The sequence below is a fragment of the Equus caballus genome, chromosome 9, assembly GCF_041296265.1.
Source record: "Equus caballus isolate H_3958 breed thoroughbred chromosome 9, TB-T2T, whole genome shotgun sequence".
Taxonomy (NCBI): Eukaryota; Metazoa; Chordata; class Mammalia; order Perissodactyla; family Equidae; genus Equus; species Equus caballus.
The window spans coordinates 98,862,347-98,887,860 of NC_091692.1; the positions used below are offsets into that span (position 1 = coordinate 98,862,347).

General features: G+C 45.1%; 2 protein-coding genes and 1 long non-coding RNA gene across 23 annotated transcripts in view; 2 read left to right on the plus strand and 1 right to left on the minus strand.

Moving 5' to 3' along the window:
• Positions 1-3,852, minus strand: part of LOC102148144 (zinc finger protein 3) — a 28,226-nt gene extending 24,374 nt beyond the window's left edge. For 2 of the 3 annotated variants that reach the window (XR_011421712.1, XM_070222679.1), the window contains exon 1: positions 3,568-3,852. Coding sequence is in view for 1 of the 3 variants with exons in the window: in XM_070222679.1 (XP_070078780.1) it covers positions 3,568-3,703 (136 nt within the window). In the remaining 2 variants the exon portion in view is untranslated. The remainder of the gene's footprint in view (positions 1-3,567) is intronic. The other variant, XM_070222680.1, reaches the window with a different exon arrangement.
• A 55-nt stretch (positions 3,853-3,907) lies between these two features.
• C9H8orf33 (chromosome 9 C8orf33 homolog) overlaps positions 3,908-25,514 on the plus strand; it is a 45,233-nt gene continuing 23,626 nt past the window's right edge. For 2 of the 19 annotated variants that reach the window (XR_011421714.1, XR_011421718.1), the window contains exons 1-8: positions 3,936-4,254; positions 6,673-6,733; positions 10,713-11,620; positions 11,712-11,757; positions 11,834-12,015; positions 12,160-12,244; positions 12,389-12,535; positions 15,981-16,272. Coding sequence is in view for 10 of the 19 variants with exons in the window: in XM_023649334.2 (XP_023505102.1) it covers positions 11,615-11,620; positions 11,712-11,757; positions 11,834-12,015; positions 12,160-12,244; positions 12,389-12,535; positions 12,878-13,017 (606 nt within the window). In the remaining 9 variants the exon portion in view is untranslated. Of the gene's footprint in view, positions 4,255-6,589; positions 6,734-8,649; positions 11,621-11,711; positions 11,758-11,833; positions 12,016-12,159; positions 12,245-12,388; positions 12,536-12,877; positions 13,489-15,980; positions 16,273-25,514 lie in introns of those variants that run through there. The other 17 variants (XR_011421713.1, XR_011421717.1, XR_011421719.1 and 14 more) reach the window with 15 other exon arrangements.
• On the plus strand, positions 13,851-14,453 carry LOC138915629 (uncharacterized). The gene is made up of 2 exons (XR_011421724.1): positions 13,851-13,979; positions 14,119-14,453. It is a non-coding gene; the product is annotated as an uncharacterized lncRNA (long non-coding RNA).

Below are 25,514 nucleotides of genomic sequence, written 5' to 3' on the forward strand. Positions count from 1 at the left end.
TGGTTGATTTTCGTATGTTGAACTATTCTTGCATTCCAGGAATAAATCTCCCTTAGTCATGATGTATAACCCTTTTAATATGATTCTGAATTCAGTTTGCTACTATTTTGTTGAGAATTTTTACATCAATGCTCATAAGGAATATTGGTCTAAAGTTTTCTTTTCTCGTTAATGTTTTTCTTTGGCTTTTTTTTCTAGTATCAGGGTAACGCTGGCCTCATAGAATGAGTTAGGAAGTGTTCCCTCTGCTTCAGTTTTTTGGAAAAGTTTGAGAAGGATTGGTATTAGTTTTTCTTTAAATGTTTGATAGAATTCACCAGCGATGCCATCAGCCCCAGGGCTTTTCTTTGTTGGGAGATTTTTTTTATTTTAACTGAGTCAATATCCTTTCTAGTTATAGGTCTATTCAGATTTTGTGTTTCTTCTTGATTTAGTCTTGGTAGGTTCTGTTCTTCCAGAACTTGTGTGTTTGATCTAGGTTATCCAATTTGTGTAAGATTTTTCATAGTACTCCCCTATAATCCTTTTTATTTCAGTAGAGTTGGTAGTAATGTCCCAATTTTCATTTCTGATTTTAGTAATTTGAGTCTTCTTTTTTTTCAGTCCATCTACCTAAAGGTTTGCCTATTTTATTAATCTTTTCAAAGAACCAACTTTTTATTTTGTTAACTTTATTGTTTTTCTGTTTTCTGTTTCATTTGTCTCTGTTCTAATCTTTATTATTTCCTTCCTTCAGAGAGTTTTCAGTTTAGTTTGTTCTTCCTTTTCTAGTTCCTTAATTTGTAAAGTTGGGTTGTTGACTGAGTTCTTTCTTGTTTTTTAATGTAAACATTTGCACCTATAAATTTCTCTCTCAGCACTGCATTTGCTGCATTCATAAGTTTTCATATTTTTTCACTTTCATTCATGTTCAAGTATTTTTGAATTTTCCTTGTGACTTCTTCTTTTATTCATTGGTTGTTTAAAAGTATGTTGTTTAATTTCCATAAATTTGTGAACTTTCCAGTTTTACTTTTGTTATTGATTTCTAACTTCATCCTGTTGTGATGAGAGAAGATATTTTGAAGATCTATCTTTTAAAATCTATTGAGACTTAATTTGTGGTCTAACATATAGTCTATCCTGGAGAATGTTCCATGTGTACTTGAGAAGAGTGTGTATGCTGCTGCTGTTGGGTAGAGTGTTCTCTATATGTCTGTTAGGTCTGGTTGATTTACTGTGTTTAAATCCTCTATTTCTGTGCTTATCTTCTGTCTGGTTGTTTTATCCACTAATGAGAGTGGGGTACTGGAGTCTCCAACTCCAACTATTCTACAACTGCCTGTTTCTTCCTTCAGTTTGGTCAGATTTTGCTTCATATATTTGACGGTCCACTGTTAGGTGTGTAAATGATTTTAACTGTCATATCTTCTGGCTGTAGCCAACCTTTTATTAATACATAATGTCTTTTGTCTCTTGTAAACTTTTTTGATTTAAAGTCTGTTCTCTCTGCTCTCTTTTGGTTACTATTTGCAAGGAGTATCTTTTCCCATCCTTTCACTTCAATCTATTTGTGTCTTTGGATCTAAAGTGAGTCCCTTATAGGCAGCATCTAGTTGGATCATGTTCTTTTATCCATTCTGCCAGTCTTTGTCTTTTGAGTGGAGAGTTTAATCCCTTTATACTCAAAGTAATTACCGATAGATGGGAACTTCTGTAATTTTGCTATTTGTTTTCTACATGCCTTGTAGCTTTGTTGTCCCTCATTTCCTGTATTACTCTCTCCTTTTGTGTTTAGTTGATTTTTTGTTTTTTTAAATGAAGCAACTCTGATAACTTCAATCAGGTTAGATCTCTTTTTGGTGAGGAAGTTTGGCCTTGAGCTAACATCTGTTGCCAATCTTCCTTTTCTTTTGTTTCTCCCCAAAGCCCTAGTACATAGTTGTGTATCCTAGTCGTAGGCCATTCTAGTTCTTTTATGTGGGATGCCACCATAGCATGGATCAATGAGCAACGCGTAGGTTTGTGTCCAGGATTTCAACCAGTGAACCCCAGGCTGCTGAAGTGGAGCTCACGAACTTAACCACTCAGCCACGGGGCTGGCCCCTAGTTGATTTTTTGTAGTGAAATGTTTAAATTCGTTCCTCACTTCCTCTTGTGTATATTCTATTGTTATTTGTGTTTACTAGGGAATTACATTTAATATCTTAAAGTTATAACACTTTAATTTGAATTTACACCAGTTTAACTTGAATAACAGAAAAGCTCTGCTCTTTTACAGCTTCATCCCTGTCCGTCTTGGTTGCTGATATCACAAAATTACATCTTTAAATACTGTGTGCCCCAAAACATGAACTAATAATTATTTTAAACGCACTGAACTTTTAAATTATGTAAAGAACAAAATTTGGAGTTCCAAACCAAAGTTACAATATTACTAGCTTTTAGACTAACAATTGGGTTTTATAAAATGTATTAGTCTCTTAAATCATGTAGAAAACAACAGGTGGAGTTACAAACCATTGTCGCATGACACTAGCTTTTATAACTGCCCGTGCGTTTACTTTTATTGAGATCTTTGCTTCACATGGCTGCAAGTCACTGTCTAGTGCTCTTTCACGTCACCGTGCAGGGCTCCCTTGAGCAGGTCTTGCAGAGCAGGTGTGGCAGTCACCAACCCCCTCAGCTTTTGTGCATCTGGGAATGTCTTAATTTCTCCCTCACTTCTGAAGGACTGTTTGCTGGATAGAGGTTTCTTCACTGACAGTTTTTTTCTTTTAGCGCCTTGAACATTCTGGTCCACTGCCTTTTGGCCTCCAAAGTTTATGATGAGAAATCTGCTAGAATCTTATTGAGAATCCCTTGTATGTGATGACCACTTCACTCCTGCTCGTTTTATGATTCTCCTTGCCCATTCAGGATGACCTTGCTTATTATTTCCCAATAAACACAGAAGGCATCAGTAGAGAACCTTCACAGGCCCCCTGCATGACAGTGGCCCTGCCTGAGCCCAGTCACTTGCCGAGGCACTGAACTCCATCTCTGCCCCATCCAGTCCACCTGTCCCAGTGACTTACTGGGAGGATTTCTAGAAGTGGAGTATGAATAGGGTGAATGGTTAGGTAAGATGATTGCCATAGGACTGGCCAGCCTGACTCAAACGGCCAATCCGGTAATGAGGTCGGATTCCTGTCTTTGGAAACAACTGACTTTTCTTTTCAGCTTGTTGATTTTTACTTGTGGGGGAATCGTTAGTTGAAACCCGAGAGCGTGTAGGTGTTTCCCACTTCCCTTCCTCATCTCAGCGCGTAGCCCGCCCGTGGGGGTGGGAGGCCTGCCGGGCAGACCTGGGAGTCGCACTCAGCGCTCCACGGCCCCGACCCGGCCCCGGCCCCGGCCCCACGCTTTTCCTCCCGGACTCTGGAGGGCCCGGGGCGGGCCGCGGTGCCTGTCGGAGGTGATCGCCTGCCCCGCGTCCCTCACCGTCCCGCCCGCCCCCTTCCGGACGTAGCGGGGTCCGCCGACCTCGGCCTGGAACGGCGCTGCCCGAGGCCCCTCACCGCGCCGACCCCCGCCTCCCGGACTCACCCGAGCCGAGACAGGCAGCCTGGGGGCCGCGGTGCCCGGGGCGGCCGGAACCCGCCTCCGCCGGCGACGGGGCCCCGCCGCCCGCTTCCGGGTTTCCCCCGGGTCTTCCACGTTTCTGCGTCTCTGATTCTTTCATCGCCCCCAAGGCAGGGAAGCCATGGGTTTTTATTCTCCACGCCGTACAAACGGAGCAGGCACAGGCCCCGCCAGTCCTGTGCCCCTAACAAACAAGACCCCAGGATCTCTCCCTGTTCTCTGTCCCCAACAAACATGGCGGCAGGAAGGAGGGTCGCTGCCCTCATGTGCCCCCAACAAACATGGCCCCACGGTCCCTTCCGGCGGAAGTCCGGCGGAGCCGCTGGCAGGTCAGGATCCGAGTTCGTGGTTCCCCTGCGGGCTAGGAAAGTCGAACTACCGTTACCGAGGGTCGTGTCCTTAGATTTTAACCGAGTCACCGTGATGGGACTGATATTCCAGCCTCTTCAGCTGCACGTCGTAATCTCAGGGTTACATCTACAGGTACCAAATTCCATGATATGCTGATTCCCACTGGTTCATAGAGGTGGCCTTACTTCGGGTCTGGAGTCGCTTTCTGTAGCCCGTCGGTGCTAACTGCATTCTTAGTGCAGTGATCGCGGACAAGCAAAGATAGCCCGAGACGCTGCTCAGAGTTTCCAAAGTGCAAAAGTAAGTAAACTACCGGAGTCTTCTTACCTTTGGGCAACTGCACAGTCATCTCGTGAATTAGCCAACGGGGGGGGGGCGGGGGGGGGCGGGGACAAACCACAGTGCCGCTGAGGCTCTTGGAAAAGCCCAGGGCTTCCAGGCGTGTGGACCGGGCTCCTCTCTGGTGGCTCTTAGGTGAACCCGTCAACTGGGCGACTTAGCGAATTTGAGGGGGTAATTCACATTAGTTTGGAAGGAAGTTGGTGTTGGAGAGTGGGATTGCCCAGGGCCATGCGAGGGCAGGAGAGATGGGAGAGACCAGGAGGCTGGGAGGCAGGAAGGGGGAGTAGGATGAGGGGAGTGCAGGTGCCCCCTCCAGTGGGCTCTCTGGCTGTGCCCCCCTGGTTCTGATGCACCCTCCAAGCATGCAGGCTTGCATCCTCCTACTCGCTGCTCCAGGCCAACCTGACCTTCCAGGGCCGTGCTCCTCTCCTTGGTGGAGTGGGGCCTCTGTAGGGACCTGATGCTGGAAACCTCCAGGAACTTGGTCTTGCTGGGTAAACCTGCCCTGCAGTTCTTAACTGTGCATCTTAGCTTCATCCTCTCTTGGGCACAGCCATAGGTTCTGAAGCTGACCGAGTTTTGGGCTCAGGATCCATCAGGGCTGTGAAACAAGGGAAGGCCTTGTCTTACACTTGTACTTACACTGGGAAGACCACTGATTCAATGTCAGACCTGGGATGGGGTGGGTTCTGTACTTCGGATCTTGTTCAAGACATTTAACTTCTCTGAGCCTTGATTTCTATGAAGAGAAGAATAATTCCTTTTTCATAGGGTGGTTTAAGTTAAATGGTACCAGTATATTAAAGTTCCTAGTTGAATACCTGGCACATAGTAGAGACTGAAAAAAAAAAGTTAGTTCAGTTTCCTCTTCTGCATTGTTACGGAGAGTTGGAAATGGGTGATCCCCTTTTGGGATCCCTGGTTTTACACTTTCTTCCTTTTTGAGCTCCATTGATAACCAACTTACATACTCCAATTCCAGGAATCCTCCCAAGGTCTCGCATGGAGCCCACACCCCAGTGTTGGCTGATTTGTCGTTGTCACCATTGTTCCATCTAGGATTCCTGGTTGCAAGAAGTGTTGGAAGGAAGTCGGGAGGCTCACAGAATCCCGGGAGATAGTGTGGGAAGCAGGGGTGCTCTGGAGAAACAGGGAGCAGCAGGCCCCACACACCAGAATGGTCTGCTCTGCCGAGTGACATTACCGCCAGTGTTTCCTCTGCCTCTCTCCAGTCCACATACATAGGTCACATGTTCTCCCTCACTGGACTGTGGCAGGGAGAGGAAGCTAATGACCCATCAGCTTCTGAATATGGAAACTTGAGTTAACATCCCTCCAAGATCACATACACTGTGGTGGAGATAGTTCCCCAAAAGGAAACTGTTTGCTATTAGAAGGGGAGCAGGTGCTAGAAAGCCCAAAACCAATAAATGCCAACCATGAGTACTGCCTTTATCCTGGCACTGTGCAAAGTTCTTTTCCCAACATTATCTCATTTAATCCTTGCAACAAACCAATGAAGGCAGGTGCAGCTACTCCCCCCACTTTACAGATGGATAAGTTGATGATCAGAGAGGTTAAGTACCTTGTTTAAAGTCACACAGTAAGTGTTGGAGCTGAGATTTGAGTGCAGATCTGCCTGCCTTGGCAGTAGTGCTCTTGACCACTGCACCATACTGCTTTTCTGCCTTCCAGTGAGGAAAGCACACACAAGCTTGTTATTTCTCTGTGCTCAAATATCACCCTTAACCCACTGTGTAAACCCATCTTCCCATAGACACAGCTTCCCCTGGACTTTTAAAATGATGGCTTCTCTCAAAGTCCCTGTCTCTAACAACAGGGCTTCATACACCTAGAGTCTGGCACCAGTGCAGATGTGTTCTGTGCACCCAAGATGTAGCATTTGCTGTTCTATGAGCAGCAATCCCATGTTCCAAACCTGGTGTGATATCCCAGCTGAAACAAAGGAGAGAGCCGTGGGTCCCAGAGAGACAAAAACCCAAGGATAGAGAACTCCCAGGAGACGACCTCTGCTGCCCAGATAAGCAGGGAGGAGCCAGCCTCCTGCATGCATTAGGGCTGTGTCAGTGAGTGCCCAGTGGGTGTTAGGCTCAGTGGTGGGTCAGTTTTGAACCCCAGCCTCCTCCTGTTGTGTCCTGTCCCTGGGCAGTCCACTGGGTCTGAGGTAGAGGGTCCATAACTCTGGTGAGGTGTTGTCATTGGCCATCTGCAAACACTGTGCCCTGTGTGGGTTTAGTTATGCTGCCCTCTTTCACTGCCCCTCTACACCAAGGGCCACTACTCAGGAGACATGGAGGGAAATCTAGAGCCCCCAAGTATTCACTAATGCCTTGAGTGATGCTTATTCACCACCAGAAAACCCACTCGGAAGAGAAACTTCATGAACATAAAGATTGTGACAAAGTCTTCAGGTTAGGTAAGTTTTAAGAAATCACGTTTTGTCATAGGAAAAAAATGGGAAAAACTAAAAGTTTGATCCAAATGTCTAATTATGTTAATGGAGAGACAGTGTGTTTGGATGTATGTTTTCTTAAACAACGTTCTTCAAGGTCAGGGCACTTCTCTTTTTGTTTCATTATACTTCTCTCATTATCTTATTCATACCAGACTTTAATAAATATTTGGGGCTATGGAAAATACAGGAAAATCTTTTTTAAGAACTCACATGTTTCATGTCAGGAGAGGAACCATAGAAAATATGATATTTGGAGAGTAACAGTTCAAATCCAATATGATTCATGATTAAGTCAAACTACATCTATTGTGTAGCTCCTATGTGCCAGGTGGTCTGCTGAGCAATGGCAAATCAAAGGCATGGAAAGACATGTCTCTGTTCCTCAGGGCTGTCAGTCCAGCCAGGAGACAAATGTACATCGAGCCAGGCAGCACTCAGTACAGTAATAGAGATGAGACAGGGTGGGGTGGGGTCCTAGAGGTGGGAGAGGTCTGCAGAGGTGGCTCATCTTCAAAATTCTGAGAGACAGTAACTGCTAACCTCAAAGTTTATTTCCATCCAAGCTATCGTCCAAGAGTGAGAATAAAAATAGATGTTTTGGGATAAACAAAACCCAAAACACCACCAAAAGACCTCACTAAAGGAACTTGAGAAGTCTGTACATTAAAAAAAGAAGATACCAGATGGAAGAACTGAGATATAAGAAGGAACGATGAGCAAAGAGTATGATGTATATTTAAAAACATTGACTGTAAATAAAAATTATGTCTAATTTGGGAGGTTTAAAAACCAAAATAGAAATAAAGTCAAGACAAGAATAGCGGATGAGTCAGGAAGTGGGGATACAGCTGGAGCAGTCAAAGGTCCTTGCACTGTTCGGGAAGAAGATAAAAATATTGATTAACCTAAGGCTTTTATACATTAAGAGGGCGTGTTAAAATTTCAAGATTATGATAAAAGAACAGTAATAGAGTGTATAATTTCCAAACCAGTAGAGAGGGAATCAAGAAAGAGAAAAAATCCCCGATCAATCCAAAGTAAGGTGAGAAATGAAAAAAGGTGGGGAAAAAAGACAAGCAGGATGCAAGTGATAAAAATATCAGTAGGTTAAACTCTCCTATGAGGCAGAGAATACCAGACTGGATTTTTTAAAAGATCAAGCTATACGGAGACCTGCTTAAACCCTGAGAAGACAAAGTTTGAGAGTAAGAAGATGAAGGAAGCAAGCTGTTGAAGCTGTACAACCATGCGATTAAGTCAGCTTGAAGGCCAAAGTCATTACTGTGGATAACAGAATGCCTTTACAAGATTCTGAAATGTTTATTTACCCAGGAAGATACAAATATGTTAAATTCACAGAATAAAATAGTTTCAAATATACCTCAAAAATTATAGAATCACTAAGAGTAATACACAAACAAACTATCATAGTGGGAGGGTGTTATATGCCTCTTTCAATAATTGATAGATCAGACAGACAAAAATCATTAAAGATTGAGAGTTTTTTTCCCTCCTGACACCAAATACATGGTGTCCTCTCCAACGCCAGCTGAGGGTCCTATAATTCGACTCAGTTCTGACACTAATGGCCTGGAGTTCATGTGGACTGCACAGATTAAGGGCTCTGCCCACAAGACTGCACCTACTTCAGACGTCAGTCACAAGTGTCAAGTGCCTGTGGTACTCACACTTCTGTGTGACTGAGCTATGAAGTCAGTGGTCCCCACAGCCCCACTGCCCCAGGTTCAATAATTGGCTAGAATGACTCGCAGAACCCAGGAAAACGCTATACTTACTATTATAGTTTATTATACAGGATACAAATCCACAGGCAGATGAAGAGATACACAGGGGAGGTCTGAAAGCGTCCGAGTGCAGGCACCTCTGTCCTGTGGAGTCGGGATGCACCACCCTTCCAGCACTGGGGTGTGTTCACTAAGTTGGGACCTCCCCCAGATCACCTTGCTTAGGGATTTTAATGGAGGTTTCATTATGTAGGCATGGTTGTGGCCATTGATGATTAACTCAATCTCCAGCTCCTCACCCCGCCCTGTAGTTTGGGAGGTGGGGCTGAAAGTTCCCAGCTTCTAATCCAGGATCAGCATTTCTGATCATGCCTACCCTGAAGCCGTCTAGGGGCCACCAAGAGTCATCTCATTAGAATAAAAGGTGTTCCTATCCTCCTTATCACTCAGGAAATTCCAAGGGTTTTAGGAGCTCTGTGCCATGAACTAAGGACAAGAATAAAATATTTTTCTCAGTATACCATAAGTAAATAGATGATTTGTGCCCCAATTTGAATCCTAATAGCAATTTGAAAATAGCATATGTAGGATTACTTAGGAAAAATGTGAAAGACTTTTAGGGAGAAAGTTATAAAACTATTGAAAAATATTGACGAAGACCTAAATAAATGAGAGGTATGCCAGATTCATGATTATTTTAATACAAAGAGTAAATTCTTCTCAAAATGCTGAATTAACTCAATTCTCATAAAAATCTGAAAGCTGTTTTTAATGGAAATCGATGGACTGATTTGAATGTCAGACTTATAAAGGTTGGCAGTTGACCAGGGTGGCATAGTGCTGGAATTTACAATGGCCTAGTGGAACAAAGTGTAGCGTTCTGAAATACACCCGTGTGTGTGTGGAAATGAACTGCAGCAGAGGTGGCACCACAGATCAGAATCCCACAAATGAGGTTAGGAAAGTTGATTATCCATATTTTAAAGATAAAATTGAATTCTGCTTTACATAGAGACAAAAGTCAATTTCAGTTGGAGTAAAACTGAATTTGAAAGGCAAAACCATAAACTTTTAGAAGAGGAAGTTAGCACTATGATCTCAAGTTAAGAAAAGATTCTTAAGACACAAAAAGGGAAAATAAAAAGATCGATACATTCAGTGTGGTTAAAAAATGAGAATTTCTTTTCATCAAAGTACACTATAAAGAAAGTGAAAAGCTACAGAGTAGGAGAAGACATTGGTACTATATACAACTGACAAAAGATTAGAGCTTATAATGTATAAATAGCTCCTATACATTCAATAAGAAACAGTAGATCGAATAGAAAACTGAACCAAAGACATAAACAAGAACTTTATAGAAAGAGAAACATGAATGGCCAACAAATATAGGACAAGATACTCAGAAAAATGAAAATTGAAATCTCAGTGAGATACTATTTTTTAATCATCGCACTGACAATTTAAAAGTCTGATAATACTGAATAGTGAAGCTGTGAACATATAAATTCTAACACGCTGCAGGTGGGAGTGTAACCTGGTACAACCACTTTGGAAAGTTGATGCTGGTATTATCTAGGAAAGTGGAAGATGTGCATAACCCTACAACTCCGCTTTTCCACTCCTAGACATATCTTAGAGAAATTCCTGCACATAAGAGACATACAAGAATATTCCTGGTGCATTGTTAATAACAGCAAAAAAATGGAAGAAATGCAGATGTTTATTGGTGGGTCTCCTTATGTTGTGGAATATCACTAGTGAAGAAAATGAACTACAGCTGTACACAGCAACATGCATAACCTCACAACATATTGAGGAAACAGCAAGCTTAACACATATAGATGATTTGATGTATTTAAAGTCCAAAATATGCGAAACTAAACAATACTGTTTAGAGACACATATTTACATTATATAAGTATCAAGAAAAGGAAATGGTCAATTTCAGTGTAGTTTTCTCTGAGGGGAGGAGTGGATTGTGACCTTGGAAGGAAGAGTACACTGGGTCCTCAAAGATATTGATAATGTTCTGTTTCTTAAACTGGATGGTAGATACATGCATTTTAATGTTTTACCTTAAAATACGTTTATATATACAGTCAATCCTCATTACAGTGGATTTCATATTTGCAAATTTGCCTACTTGCTAGAACTTGTTTGTAACCCCAAAATCAACAGTTGCGCTTTCACAGTCATTCACAGACGTGCACAGAGCAGTGAAAAATCTGTGACCAGATGGACATGTTCCCAGCTGAGACTGAACTAGGTGGCACTCTGCTTTGTTCCAGTTCTTATACTGTAAACCAGTGTCCTCTCCACGGTATGTTCAGTGCATGCTTATTGCATTGTTGTGCTGCTTGGTGGTTTGCTGTTTGCGGTGGCCCTGAGGCGTGGTGCTGAAGCGCCGTCTAGTGCTCCTAGCTGCAAGGAGGCTGCGACGTGCCTTGTGGAGGACGTGTGCGCTGCTGGCCGTGAGCTCAATGTCAATGATCGACAACAGATATTTTAAAAGTTTCTTTAAACAGCAGCACACATGAAACAAGGTTGTGTGTTAATTGGTTGATGAAAACGTTGCGAACTGCAGCTCCCAGGAACCGAACTGTGTTCCCCCAGAAGCAGTTCTCAGCTACTTTATAGAACCACCTCGAATAAAGAGAATCGGCTGAGTATGAATATCTGTATTTGCACGTATGGGATTTGTGATCTATCCTCTGAAGAGGCTGCGCGAGCAGGAAAGACTGTAGTAGTGGAGACCGGCGTGTGCAAGAGCCAGGAAGTGGCCCTGGGGATGGAGCGTTAGGAGCGGCTGTGCAGGCGCGGCCCGCGCGGGGAGGCAGCGCCGAGGATGCTGGGTCCTCTCCGCCTCGCTCTCGCAGGGGCTCCACGGCCCTGCTGTCTGCGTCCGGCGGTCCAAACAGCCGCCAGCGCTGCCAGGGAGGGAGGACGCCGCGGCCGCCAGCGCTGGGGGATCAACGCGGCCCCGCCCACCGCACGCTCGCGTCCGGAGGAACGCTGCGCCGCAGGCGCGTTTCTGGAGGAGTGAATTCGGCGTCGGACTGAGGCCCTACGTCGGTTCCGGCGGTGACCGCGGCGCATGGAGGTGAGCGGGGAGGAGAGGGCGCGCAGGTGGCGGGTCCTGGGCCGCCGGCCGCCCCCGTGACCCTCGTGCTGCCCCCTCTCCCTTTCCCCAGGCCCTAGAACGTCCTCCTCGGGAGACGGCGGCGGCCCCAGGCGCAGGTACCACCCTGCCCCGCAGCCCCTGGTGCCCCGCGGCCCCCGGCCGTGAGGTCCAACGCGGTCCGTCTCTGCTCAGGAACCCCAGCGCGCAGCGACGCCGCCTCGAGGGCGCGCCCCGGCGGCGCTGAAGGCGACGCGGCCTCTAGGAAGCAAAAGAAGAAAAAGAAAACCTGGAGCGGGGCCTCCGTAGCGAATGGCGGCAGCAAGGCCTCAGAAAAGCCCGCCCCGGAGGAAGCTCCCCTAAGCGCGGAGGCCCAGGCAAGGGCGGAGTCCCTGGGCGCGTCTCTGACTGGCGGGTGCAGGCAGGGAGGCGGAGGGGATGGGGGTTTGGGGTCCTTGTGGGATGAGGCTGGAGGCCGCGGGGCCCTGGCGCGCACAGCCACTCTCCCCAATCCATCACAGGCAGAGCAGCTGGCCCGGGAGCTGGCGTGGTGCGTGGAGCAGCTGGAGCTGGGCCTCAAGACGCAGAGACCCAGCCCGAGACAGAGTGAGGGGCCCTTCTGTGGAGTTGGGGGTGCACGGGGGCAGTGCTATGGTCTGTGTGTTGCTAGGGAATGGGATCGCTGCCTTTGCGACAGGACGACAGGAGGTGAGGATAGAGGAGGTCACTGTCCTTTATTTTTATCCGCAGAAGAGCAGGCTGTTGGGGCAATCCGAGCCCTGCGCAGCGAAAGAACCCCCCTGCCCCGGAAGAGGCAGCTGATGCGCTCCTTGTTTGGGGACTACAGGGCGCAGATGGAAAGCGAGTGGCGCGAGGCGCTGCGGGCCCTCAGGACTGGTGAGCAACCGAGAACAGTTAAAGGGGTAGGGAGAGAAAGTAAAAGCCCAGAGCAGCAGCGCTGGCGGGAGGAGGAGATGGGCGCAGGGAAGCCTCTGGGGGGAGCAGGGAATGAGCAAGCCTGGACCTCAGGAACACACAATTCGGGCCTGGACCAGGGAGACAGGAGCAGGACAGTTAGTGAATCTCTCTGATGCCAAAAGGGGTGTGATGATAGTACCTACCTTTTAGTTTTTGAGAAGTAAGCCCGTTAATTTATACAAAGGGATTAGGGTTGTGTGGGCACAGGTCACGTTAGCCGTTATTATTTAGTCCTGACACTGTCTCTGCCCTCCTCTGCAGCAGCCCACTCAGCCCAGGTGCAGCCCGTGGGTGCTGCCGCCAGAAAGAAGAATGGAAGGGTCTGCAGGCCTCGCCTAGCAAGGGGAGTCAAGGCACCCCTGGACACTCCTGATGAAGAGTTTAGGTTCAATTTCTTTTAGTCTTTCCCCCATCCTGGAACAGTCTCCCTCCCTGGGTGGCATAGGGGTTTATCTTGAGTGCAGAGCCGTTCCAGGGATGCTCTTTTGGACACACGTGGGGTTGGTCTATCCCTGGCTGGTCAGTGAATCTGGTGCCATTGCTGTTGGGCAGATGTGACACTACCTTGTTGGGTACTGTCAGACAAGCACAAGACCCCATTTGTAGGTTTTCAAATGAAATGTCCTTCTTGCCAGAAGTGGGAGGTCCGTTTAGAAAAGCTTCAACAAAAACTGAAGCGAGTGTTCATCAAGTTGTAGAAAGAATATTTTACTCAGCCTCCAGTATTAGGTGTAGTAGCTGTTGGTAATGAGGATTAGTGGGAAAGCTGCATAGTTGTGCACTGGTGCTCACTTATGGAAGAATGTCTGGTCATGTGGTGTAGTGCTGTCGTTATGTCACATTGCCCCAATAAAACTTTTTATAAAAGTGAATGAGTGAAAACGTGTGCTAGCTATGTCTGTTAGGAGAAGCAAAGATGAGGCAGGCGTCTGGCATTGCTGGATCCAGGCTCTCACCCCAGTGCTTGGTCATTTTTGTTGCCTTCATTTCTGAGCAAGTCATCCTCGGAGCCAGCATGGCCCCCAGCAGGCCAGACTTTGTTCTTAGGAGCAGAGAGCTTCTTGTCCTAACAGTCCCCACCAAAGACTTGATTGAGCCTAGTGGATGACCTCTCTAAGTGTCGGCTGCTCCAGGTCATAGTCCCAGGCCTTCTGCTGCATTGAATTGCATTTTCCAGGTGGCCTCAGTGGCTGTGATGTCATTTTTGCCCGTGTCTCCCAAACTTGCATCCCAGACTGCATAGATGCCTGGAGCCTAACTGCCTACTCAAGGTCTGCATTTGGATGTTTTGTGGGCATCTCAAACTTGACATGTCCAAAACATGTGGTCAGCCTCCGGATCTCTTCTCATCTTCTGCTTTTCAGTGAGTGACACTACTGCCCACATAGTTGATTAATCCAGAAGCTGGGTTGACACGTATGCTAAATACTTTAGCTGGTGTGTGAGTTCTGTCTTCACAATCAATCTCAAATCTTTTGTGCTTTCTTTGCCTTCACTGGTAGGCGTTCCAGTCCTCGCCCCATCCCTTCCCTGAGTGCTGCGTGAGCCTCCAGGTGTTAGTCCCCTTACACCGACTCTTGCCTCCTGTCTGTTCATGGCAACCAGAGCCATCCTCCACGTGTGTTGAGTTCTATTTCTTTGACCCAGTGACTTCATTGTACTGAAGGCTGGTGGATGACACCTCACATAGGGCCTGCACACGTCTAGGCTCCTGACTGCCCCTCCTGTCTGCTCCTGAAGTTACCAAACTCAGTCCTACTGCTCCTTTGCCTGCTCATCCTCCAGATCCTAGCATAACTCGCTTCTGGGAGAGTAAACACCAGCCTTGATTGAGAAAGTTGCTGCCCTGTCATTCATCAGTTTGGGGGGGCGGGGCGCAGAGGGGACTGCTGTGAAACACTGCCGGGCTTCACAGAGAGCACTTAATAGCAGGTCCTGGACTCAGGAGACACCGTGGGGGGCACCAGGAAGCAAGAAGCATTTGAAGACGAGATGCAAGAGTGCTCCCTGGCTTCTGGGTGGGCAGTTGACCTTGCTGTCGTCTCCATCCTTAGATCCCATCTTTCTACTTGGGATGCTGGCCTGTCCCCAGAGGTGTTCTCGGCGGCGCTTCCTGTGTGGCTCACATGTTAGGCAGCCACAGCTAAGTCACACCCACTGGCCTCAGTTCACCTGTCTGTAAACCAGTGTGAGTGGAAGTGGTGGGCAAGGTTGCCTGGAGGCCCTGACCCACCTGCTCTCCCCTCTGGCCTCAGTGTTCTGGCCCATGCAGCAGGCCCTGGTGCGTTGAGTGTGGTCTCAGGCCAATACTGGCTCCATGGCTCTAAAGGACAAGATGTGGCTCTGCAGCTCACCTGTAGTTCTTCCAGGTGGGCTCCACCATGTTTCTGACACGAACGCTGCTGGACAGTGTTCTCATATGGCCCCTGCAGGGGTCCTGGTGTCCAGCCTCACTGAGAGTCCCCTGACCCGTCCCCCTGCTTTGCCTAGAGATCCCACTCAGGGAACTTATTTCTGTTTCCCCAGTCCCTCCTTCTTTCCTGGGGTTCCCCTGGTCTCTTCCTCCTGCTCCAGGACTAGTCCTCCTCGCCCAACTCCTCCCCTGGTATCCTCCTCTCCCCGGCCCCAGGCTCTACTCATGGCCCACACACTTCCTACCCCTCCCCTTACACTCTCTACCCAGTATCCCACTCCTCCTCCCTCTGGAGCCCTCTGCCCCTCCTACCCAGGTCCCTGTCTGGTCAGCTCTCACCCTCCTCTCTTCCAAGTCAGCTACATCTTGGACTACTTCAGCCCAGCCCTGTAGCAGTGCCTGGAGGAAGATGAGCTGGAATGGAAACCCAGCCTGTCGCTGTGCTGGCCCTAGGCAAGGTTGACCACAACCATTGTGCTGACTGGTCTCTTCCTCTTAGGGCTGGGAGCTGCCCAGGCAGGGCCATCTGTGAGTCCAGCTGAGGCTCAGGCTGTGGGTTATTGTGTCTGTGGTTCTGGTACGGCCCTCTCCTTGGGTGGCAGTGAGGATTCTGGACAGGATCCAGGTGCCCCAGGCTGGCAGGAGCAGTATGCAGGTTCCACTGCCCTCACCTCCCTGTGTGCTGCACTGGACCAGGGGTCTGAGGGTGCCTGGGGCAGCCTTGAGTGTTGGAAGAGGGACCCTGTCCTCCTGGCTCCCTGAGTACCTGCTTTCTTCTGTGGAGTTAGGGAAGGGACCAAGAGGTCAGAATGGATGCTGTTTTGTAAAATGTGACGTACATGGTGGTTTTCAGTAAAATAGATCATTTGTTCTACAAACCTATCAGCACCTGCTCTGTTTCCTATGGCCTGTTCCTAGGACTTTTTTTTTTTTTTTTTTTTTTTTTTTTAGCAGAGGGGGGGCTCTCCCCCTTCCTTGAGTCCCATTGTCTCCTGAAAAATGGAAGTGTATCTCTCACCCTCTGGATGCTTGGACAGGCCCGGCTCAGTGATACACCCTCAGTCCCTTGAGGTTTCAGAGCCCCATCAGTGGCCACCTGCAACTGCATATACCCTGGGTGTCCTGGAGCTCCCGGGAAGCCCCCAGCCTAGTTTGTCCACTTGCTGTGCCCTGTGGGATTCACTAAAAGCTGATCACCTGGCCAGAACCACCCTCCAGTCAAATTGATTAACTAAAGAGAAAGGTGAGTAGTATTTTTTTCTATTTTGAAGGCAAATATATTATAGAAAAATATATTTGATCTAATAAAAGAATATTAACAATTAATATCCATATAGCATGCTATTGATTCTTTTAAATTGTCTACACATATATCAGTTATCAGCTGAAAATGTTATTTTTATAATGTTATTAATTGTAGATTGTACATTTGTTGGAAAATTTTCCCAGTTTATTAGGTGTGCTTTAATTTTTAAAGGACAATTAAAGTATTTGTATATTCCTTTATAGTATTTTTCTAATTTAGAAAGCAGCTTCAGAATTTTTATTTTCACCTCGATTTTCTTCTAATTCATGAGTGCTTATTTTGTCCCTTAATATTAAAAATAATTAATATTATTTTGTTATGTGAGGATGAGCCAACCAAATATATCAACACCATTTGACCTTTTAAAATTTAAAAATTTTTTTCTTTAAGATATGTAAGTTGTTAAAATATAATATGCATAAATGTTGATACACTATATCCATATTTTAATGATTTTCTCCATAATTTTTTTTTTAACTCTCTCAATTATGTTCCTTAGGGAGTGTTTTTCTGGTGGTTTAGTCTCTGGGGCTTTGTGCTTACTTTTTCCTATTCCTGGAATCTCTGTTTTTTTGATCATCTCCCCAGTTACCCTGCTTTCCCTGTGAGAGCTTGGTGAGTCCTCACCGGCTCAGAGAGGGATGAAATTGCCCTCAGACTCCCACAGCAGCGCATCTCGTCATCATCACATTGCATGTTGCTCTGCGCATGTGACGGGCCAGGTCCCATGTGTCCTTCCTCACTAAAAGACTCCGTGGGCTGCTCAGTGCCCAGCTCAGGGTGGCCAGTCCACAAATATCTGTTGGGTAAAAAAATGACTGATATTTATAATTTTTTTCTTTCTTTGTTTTGCTTATTTTTTCAGATCATGTAATAAAAGAGAACATGAACTCTGTTTTCTTTTTGTCTAGGGTTTAAATATCATATAACAACAAATTTTCACATAATCTCTTATGTCATCATTAATTTCTTATATTCGCTTGGGCTTATATTGATTGAACCTCGTGACTTTAGCCATGCTCCTATGGGCCAAAAATATACCCAGGTGAAAAAACTTGGTCTGGAACTGCCTAGAAATGGACCTGTTTATGGGACTTCTAGCCAGACTCCATGTGACTTCAGGAGAAACATGTGGATAGATGGGGTTCCTAAGGGAGTTTTTTTTTTTTTAATTTAATTTTTTTTGAGTTAATGATAGGTTGCAATCTTGTGAAATTTCAGTTGTACATTATTGTCTGTCAGTCGTGTTGTAGGTGCACCCCTTCACCCTTTGTGCCCACCCCCACCCCCCCTTTCCCCTGGTAGCCACTAATCTGTTCTCTTTGTCTACATTTTTAAATTCCTCATATGAGTGAAGTCATGCAGAGATTGTCCTTCTCTATCTGGCTTATTTCACTTAACATAATTCCCTCAAGGTCCATCCATGTTGTTGCAAATGGGACGATTTTGTTCTTTTTTACAGCTGAATAGTATTCCATTGTGTATATATACACATCTTCTTTATCCAATCATCTGTTGATGGGCACTTAGGTTGCTTCCACATCTTGGCTAATGTAAATAATGCTGCAATAAACATTGGGGTGCATGGGTCTTTTGGAATTGCTGACTTCAAGCTCTTTGGATAGATACCCAGTAGTGGGATAGCTGGATTGTATGGTAGTTCTATTTTTAATTTTTTGAGGAATCTCCATACTGTTTTTCATAGTGGCTGCACCAGTTTGCATTCCCACCAGCAGTGTATGAGGGTTCCTTTTTCTCCACAACCTCTCCAACATTTGTTACTATTTGTTTTAGTTATTTTTGTCATTCTAATGGGTGTAAGGTGATATCTTAGTGTAGTTTTGATCTGCATTTCCCTGATGATCAGCGATGATGATGAACATCTTTTTATGTGCCTATTGGCCATCCATATATCTTCTTTGGAGAAATGTCTGTTCATGTCTCCTGCCCATTTTTTGATTGGGTTGTTTGATTTTTTGTTGTTGAGTTGTGTGGGTTCTTTATATATTATGGATATTAACCCTTTGTCAGATGTATGACTTACAAATATTTTTTTCCAGTTAGTGGGTTGTTTTTTTGTTTCAATCCTGTTTTTCCTTGCCTTGAAGAAGCTCTTTAGTCTGATAAAGTCCCATTTGTTTATTCTTTCTATTGTTTCCCTTGTCTGAGAAGACATGGTGTCTGAAAAGATCCTTTTAATACTGATGTCAAAGAGTGTACTGCCTACATTTTCTTCTAGAAGCCTTATGGTTTCAGGTCTTCTTGATGAAGTGTCCCTTTGATCATTATATATTGGCCCTCTATGTCTCTCTTTACCTGCCTTATCTTGAAATCTGTTTTGTCTGATATAAGTACTGAGACACCTGCTTTCTTTTGTTTGCTATTAGCTTGGAGTATTGTCTTCCACCCCTAAGGGAGTTCTTAAGTACTCCTTTGAAGGGACATAAATGGGGCTGGGCAATGGGAGGGAAAACCTTGAGGAATCCAACAAAATACTCCTCAAGAGAAACAGTGAGCTTTTGAGCATCTAAATACACAGATGACCCTGAGGTCAGATAAGTTCATTCTTTTCCTTTCCAAAAACCCAAATCCTGCCCCACTTTTAGCTCTTATTTCCTGGAGGAATCGGAAGCTGTGTGGAAGATAAGAGGAGGTGGCAGACTTGGGGCAGAAGTGGGAGGTGGCACTGCATAGTCTGGACAATTTAATATCAAAAATCTATATGGAAAAAGGATTCTGGGAAGGTTATTTGAAGGCTAATTGTGAGATTATATGAGATTGCTTTGAGTTCCAAACTAACGGGTTCCAGGCCATTCCATAAACCAGATACAAAGACATCTGTAACTGTGTGCCATATAGTCACATTTGGTTAAATGTTTAATAAATAGCTATTTTTAAAATGTACTTATAGGGGCCAGCCTGGTGGCACAGAGGTTAAGTTTGCATGTTCTGCTTTGTGGCCTGAGGTTTGCCAGTTCAGATCCTGGGTGCAGACCTACACACCACTTGGCAAGCCATGCTGTGGCAGGCGTCCCACATATAAAGTAGAGGAAGATGGGCACAGATGTTAGCTCAGGGCCAGTCTTCCTCAAAAATAAAAATGTACTTATACAGATAAATTTGGCATTGTCCAAGAAATATAATAGTTTGTTATCTACTTAGGAAACTTTTTAAAAAAGGCCTTCATGAGGACATTTTCTGACTCTTGATACTTGAAGTACTCAAAAAGATAAGTTAGTATGCTGTGGTTGAGGGGAAGTACCATGGAAATCCCAATTGTCCCTAAGTCTGTAGCCATGTAAAGTTTTTTCTAGAGTTTAATTCTCCATGAGGTTCAGATCAATATAAGATCAACTGTGAGGCCAGCCCCAGTGGCCTAGTGGTTAAATTTGGTGCATTCTGCTTCAGGGCCCTGGGTTTGGTTCCTGGTGTGGACCCACACCACTCACTTCTCAGTGGCCATATTGTGACAGTGGCTCACATAGGAAAAAAAAAAGAGGAAGATTGGCAACGGATGTTACCTCAGAGCAAAACTACCGCAGCACAAAAAAAAGATCAATTGTGGCAGACTTCTGTGGCTGAAAAACAGCTAAGCAGCCCATGGTTATGGAACATTTTAAGGTGTGGCTGAGGAAAATGCCTTGCTATTTCTGAGACTCTAGAAGACTTGGCTTGAGGTTTTAGCGTTGTTCAAATAAAGGCTTTGTTGCTTAAGCTGAGTGTGCAAAAAGCACCACCCTCATTAGTGCAAGGTACGGTTAAGCAGTCTTCTTCCAAAACCCTCTGTCCAATGACATCTCTCCCTCCGAAGAAATCCTCACTTTCACATTTGTTTTTCTAGTTTCTAGTTATTACTTGCCAGATCTTATTATGGTGTAGGAAGCACATCGTCTCCTTAGCATGCTAAGAACTTTGAATGTTGTCCAAGAAAACAAGGAAATCATTGAAATATTAAACAGAAAATGGTTATAGTAACTAGATTTTAATTTTAAAAATGTCGTTTTTCTTGAGGGTAGAGAATGGATTATACGGTTAAGGGTAAAAGTTTTCAGAGAGAAAATTTAGGGGGAGTCTACTCAGAGATAGACACTCAGCTAATTAAACAGCTCTAAATGGTCTGTCCATGCTTACTTATTTATTATTTAATCTACACTTATTTACTATTTATTTATTTATTTATTTTATTTTATTTTTTTTTTAAAGATTTTATTTTTTCCTTTTTCTCCCCAAAGCCCCCCAGTACATAGTTCTATATTCTTTGTTGTGGGTCCTTCTAGTTGTGGCATGTGGGACGCTGCCTCAGCGTGGTTTAATGAGCAGTGCCATGTCCGCGCCCAGGATTCGAACCAACGAAACACTGGGCCGCCTGCAGCGGAGCGCGCGAACTTAACCACTCGGCCACGGGGCCAGCCCCCACTTATTTACTATTTAGTGTTTAGTCTTCAATGCTAAAAATTGTATTTATTCTTTAGTCATTATATAAATCTAATAGTTTAATGAAAACAGTTCCAGTGGGGAAAAAAATCCTTTATAAAATCTGTGGTTCCTTTTTACATTTATTCATTCATTCCTTCATTTATTTTGGCTCATTTGAAAGCAGAGAAAAATAAGCAATAGTTGGGCTAATCTTTCTTCTTTTTAATTGGCCTTCAGATCAGACTGTCTGGGTTTAAATTACATCTTTATCATTTAGTAGCTTCATGATGTTGCAGAAGATTTTTAATCTCCCAGGGCATATTTTTCTCCGTAATACAGCTATGATAATTGTATCTATGGATAATGTTACTCCCAGTATCATTATCACCTAATGAAACCAAAATGGACCTAGTGAATCTATTTAGTTTTGACTCAGTTATTTCCATGAAACGAATAAATTGGCTCCTTTAAATTATCATGTAGACAACAATGTATCATCAGACTGGATATTCTCCTCTCACATGCTTGCTTCAGTTACATTGACTCAGCTAGACCTGGTACTAAGTAATCGTAAAATGTTCAAATGTCACCAATACCACATGACCCAAAATTATTAACTTGTAGATATAGGGTAGTAGAAGAATTTTTTGACATTTGCTACAGCTCCATTTTCACTATTGCCTGCTCATTTGGTGTGCTTGTTTGTTTTTCAGCAAGACTCTCCACGAAATGTGGTTAAGTCTTAGTTTAGCATTTTATATCTAAATGGATCATTCTTTTTTAGGAAGATAAATCCATAGATAACCTCAATAAAGTGATAATTTAGTCCTTGTCCAGGGAATGGCTACGGGATAAATTTATCAACTGGATGAAGTGTGTGTCTACTTCCCTATACTCTAGTCTCAAAGTTAAAGTTCCTCACTATTTCAGCAACAAATAATATTTAGTTAGCCCAGGATCCTTTCACAGAGTCATTGGAACATGATTTTGCCTTTCAAAGTGCATATCCCACCCACAAATGAAACTTGCCTCTGTAGACAGACAGATCCCAAAGTGCGCCCATCACTTGTCTGTCCCAGTGGATGAGAAAGCCCTCCCCACGTGGCCTCTGTAGAGGCTCTGGGGACTGTCCCGCTCATACAGTGCCACTGTGAAGACTCAGTGCCCCTCGAGGGGAGGCGTGTCTTTCTACCCTGAGGAGCCTGGCCCCAGCCCACTCCCGGGCCGCCAGAGCCCTCTAAAGCTTATGGGCATGATACTGTTGCAGGTGAGATGGTTCTGGTGTGGTGGCTGCCTCCGTGGAATGAGAAAGCTGCTCCATCAAGCGTGTGCCACATTCTCACCTTTTCCGAAGCTGTGCTTCTCCGTGCTCCCAAAGTCTTGTGGAGGCTGTTGTATTAAATGAACAACAACATGAACTAAAACTATTTCAAAGGTTTTATATACAGCATCTCTCACTGTAGACATCGGGCAAAATTCTATGATTTTTGGACTGAAGGCCTATATGATGGTGTTTGCAATGTTGTCCCTGATTCATCAGACTTTGATATCATACTCAGATTCAGATTTTCTGCCTTGCAAAATCTTCCCACATAAGAAAAATTATTGATCAAATATAAAATTACTCCAAATGGGCCTAAACAATATAAACCCATTCTGATTGAAATCAGCATTGACTGCAGACTAATCCAAACCTGAAAATCAAGGCACCCTGATGTGTCTACAATTCCAATGAGTCTTCCCATTTTCCCAGAATTGAATTAATACTTATTTGGAGTAAAGAAAAACTTGAAAGCATTTTACAAAGAACACCAATAAACAGCTCTTCTCTTATTAAAAAAGAAAAAAAATCATACCTAGAAGAATGAAAGCATTTAACTATATTTTAACCAGGTTACATTAATCATGTGAAAAAAATCACGACAGGAAAATTTGTTTCATCATCATCCTGCATTTATCAAAGCCTTCTCATATTCAAGAAATTGTGTTTTACAATGGTGATAACATGGATAAATAAAATGCATCTATTCCTTTTCCTCATTTGTCTAACATTAAAAATATTAAAGAAATATGATGTCACAAGACTAGCAGAAGATATGAAACTAGATAAGTAGACAGAAGGCAGATCATTAAAAACAGTCCAGGTCACTTTTAGAATTTAATAATTATCCTATGAATGGTGAAATGAACTAAGTGATTTTGAGTGAAGAAGGGTTTAACCTAATGAGATAGTAAGATTTGGATTTTTAAAAAACTACACTATACAATCCATTGGTGTGTGCAGGAGAGGACTTTGGGAGACCAGTAAAGGAGCTTCCCCAGTAGTTAACAAAGACTCAAAATGGGGATGAAGATGGTGGAAGTGGTCAACGGAGAAGACAAAATATCTGAGACCTATGATAGAGGTAGAATTAAGAAGCTTTGATGAAGAATTCAATGTGGAGGTTGAAGTGGGAGGTGATGGAGAAGAATATACAAAGAAAACTTTCCTTTTTTTGGCCTGTGCAACTGGATACATTGATTTCATTCATTAAGATGGTGAAAAAGGAGGGGGATCCAAGATGGCGCCGTGAGTAGTCCTCTTTGTCTCTCCCCCTTCGAGTCTACAATTATTTGGACACTTATCGCTTAACAAAGGATATCCAGACAGCATCTCAGGACGTCTGAGAGACCCACGCGACTATACATCGGAAGGCGGACGGACTTTCCTCCGGGAGGATGTGGAAATAGGTGAAAACTCTCCGACCCCGACCGAACAGCCTAGTACCCGCAAGCGGCTTTCTTCCAATGGACGCCCCCAGAAGATCAACACACATCTAGGGCAGGAGCGAGCACACAACAGAAGAGCGACGGTGGAAACAGGTGACCAGAACCCTACCTAAACCCCCCGCAATTACTCCTAAATGCAGAGGGAAACTTTGGAGTTGCACACCTGGGCCCGCGGGGAGAGTCTCTCCCTGCCGTTGGAGATCCCGCCTGGTGTTCGCGGTGCCCGGAGGGTGCCAGAGAGAGTCGCTGAGGGTACGGAGGTCTCCCGGCTGCCAATGCTGGCACGGTGGGGCTAGGGATTGCCGGAGATCTCGGAGAGGACTGGGGCTGGGGGAAGCTCCAGAGTTCTGCCCGGGCAGCAGACAAAACTCTCTGTCTGCCATTAGCGGAGGGGCCACACCCAGCATTCAACTCTGGGAAAGTCCGGGAGAGAATCCCAGAGGGCGAAGTGACCTCCAGCTGCCGTTGCCCGCCCCGTGGGGCTAGGGATTGCCGGAGATCTTGGAGAGGACTGGGGCTGGGTGAAGCTCCAGAGGCCCGCTCTGCGCCCCAGAGGGGAAGATCCAGAGTTCTGCCCAGGCAGCAGACAAAACTCTCTGTCTGCTATTAGCGGAGGGGCCACACCCAGCATCCACAATACTGGGAGGGTCCCGGAGAGGAGAATATTAGGCAGGGTAGCAGCTGACCAGCTACCACTGAAATCAGGATCTCCGGCTATCTCCCCAAGTCAGGGCAAAGGGCTCCCCGAGTTCCTGGGGAACAGGACTGGGGCTGGGGGGAGTTCCAGCGACCCAGCTCCGTAGCCTAGGGGGGAAACCCTATAGGCTCACAGCAGCCTCAGGGACAGCCTCTGCACAGCACCAGTAGAAAGCACCCAACCGGCAGCCACAAGGCTGGAAGACCCCAGGACAAAAGCAGCATAGCTAGGTGAACTAACCACAGACTGTAGAAGATGCCAATAGCTCTCCTGCGACCCATAGTGGACAAGTGAGATTTTGTGGGTGCCGACAGCAACGGAGCAACAAATATAAGTGATCCCACCCCTGGCCGCTGGAAAAGCCCATAACACCGTTGCAGACCCCAAGGAGGGAGCACGTCTAGGTGGGCTGCAACAGTAGGCACCAGCAGCCTGAAGCCCCCCTGTGACAGCCCCCACGGCAGAGGAGGGAATCCAAAGGACCACTGGGACTACGAGGAGGGGCCCAGGCCCAGTTAGCAACTGCGGACAGGGTTCCTGGTTGGTGCAGTATAAACAGCTGCTCCCCCACCGCAGCAGCTGAAACAAGTGAAAGGAGCAACTAAACTCTATCTCCATGCGGAGGCACAAATCAACAACATCAAGCAATATGAAAAAATACATTAAATCTCCAGAACAGAAAGAAAATAACAAAGACACAGAAAACAATCCCAAAGAAAATGAGATATATAACCTAAATGATGATGACTTCAAAACAGCCATCATTAAATTACTCAATGAGTTAAGAGAGAATTCTGACCGACAACTCAACGAGTTCAGGAGCTATGTCACAAAAGAGTTTGATACGATAAAGAAGAACCAAACAGAAATATTGGAAATGAAGAACACAATAGAGGAGATTAAGAAAAATCTAGATGCTCTGAACAGTAGGGCCGATAATATGGAGGAAAGAATTAGCAATTTGGAAGATGGCAATATAGAATTGCTGCAGGCAGAGGAGGAGAGAGAAGCAAGACTAAAAAGAAATGAAGAAACTCTCCGAGAATTATCAGACACAATTAGGAGATGCAACGTAAGGATTATAGGTATACCAGAGGGAGAAGAGAAGGAGAAAGGGGCAGAAAGCCTATTCAAAGAAATAATGGCTGAGAACTTCCCAAATCTGGTGAGAGAGATGGATCTTCAGGTGACAGAAGCCAATAGATCTCCAAACTTTATCAATGCAAGAAGACCAACTCCACGGCATATAGTAGTGAAGCTAGCAAAAGTCAACGACAAGGAGAAAATACTAAGGACA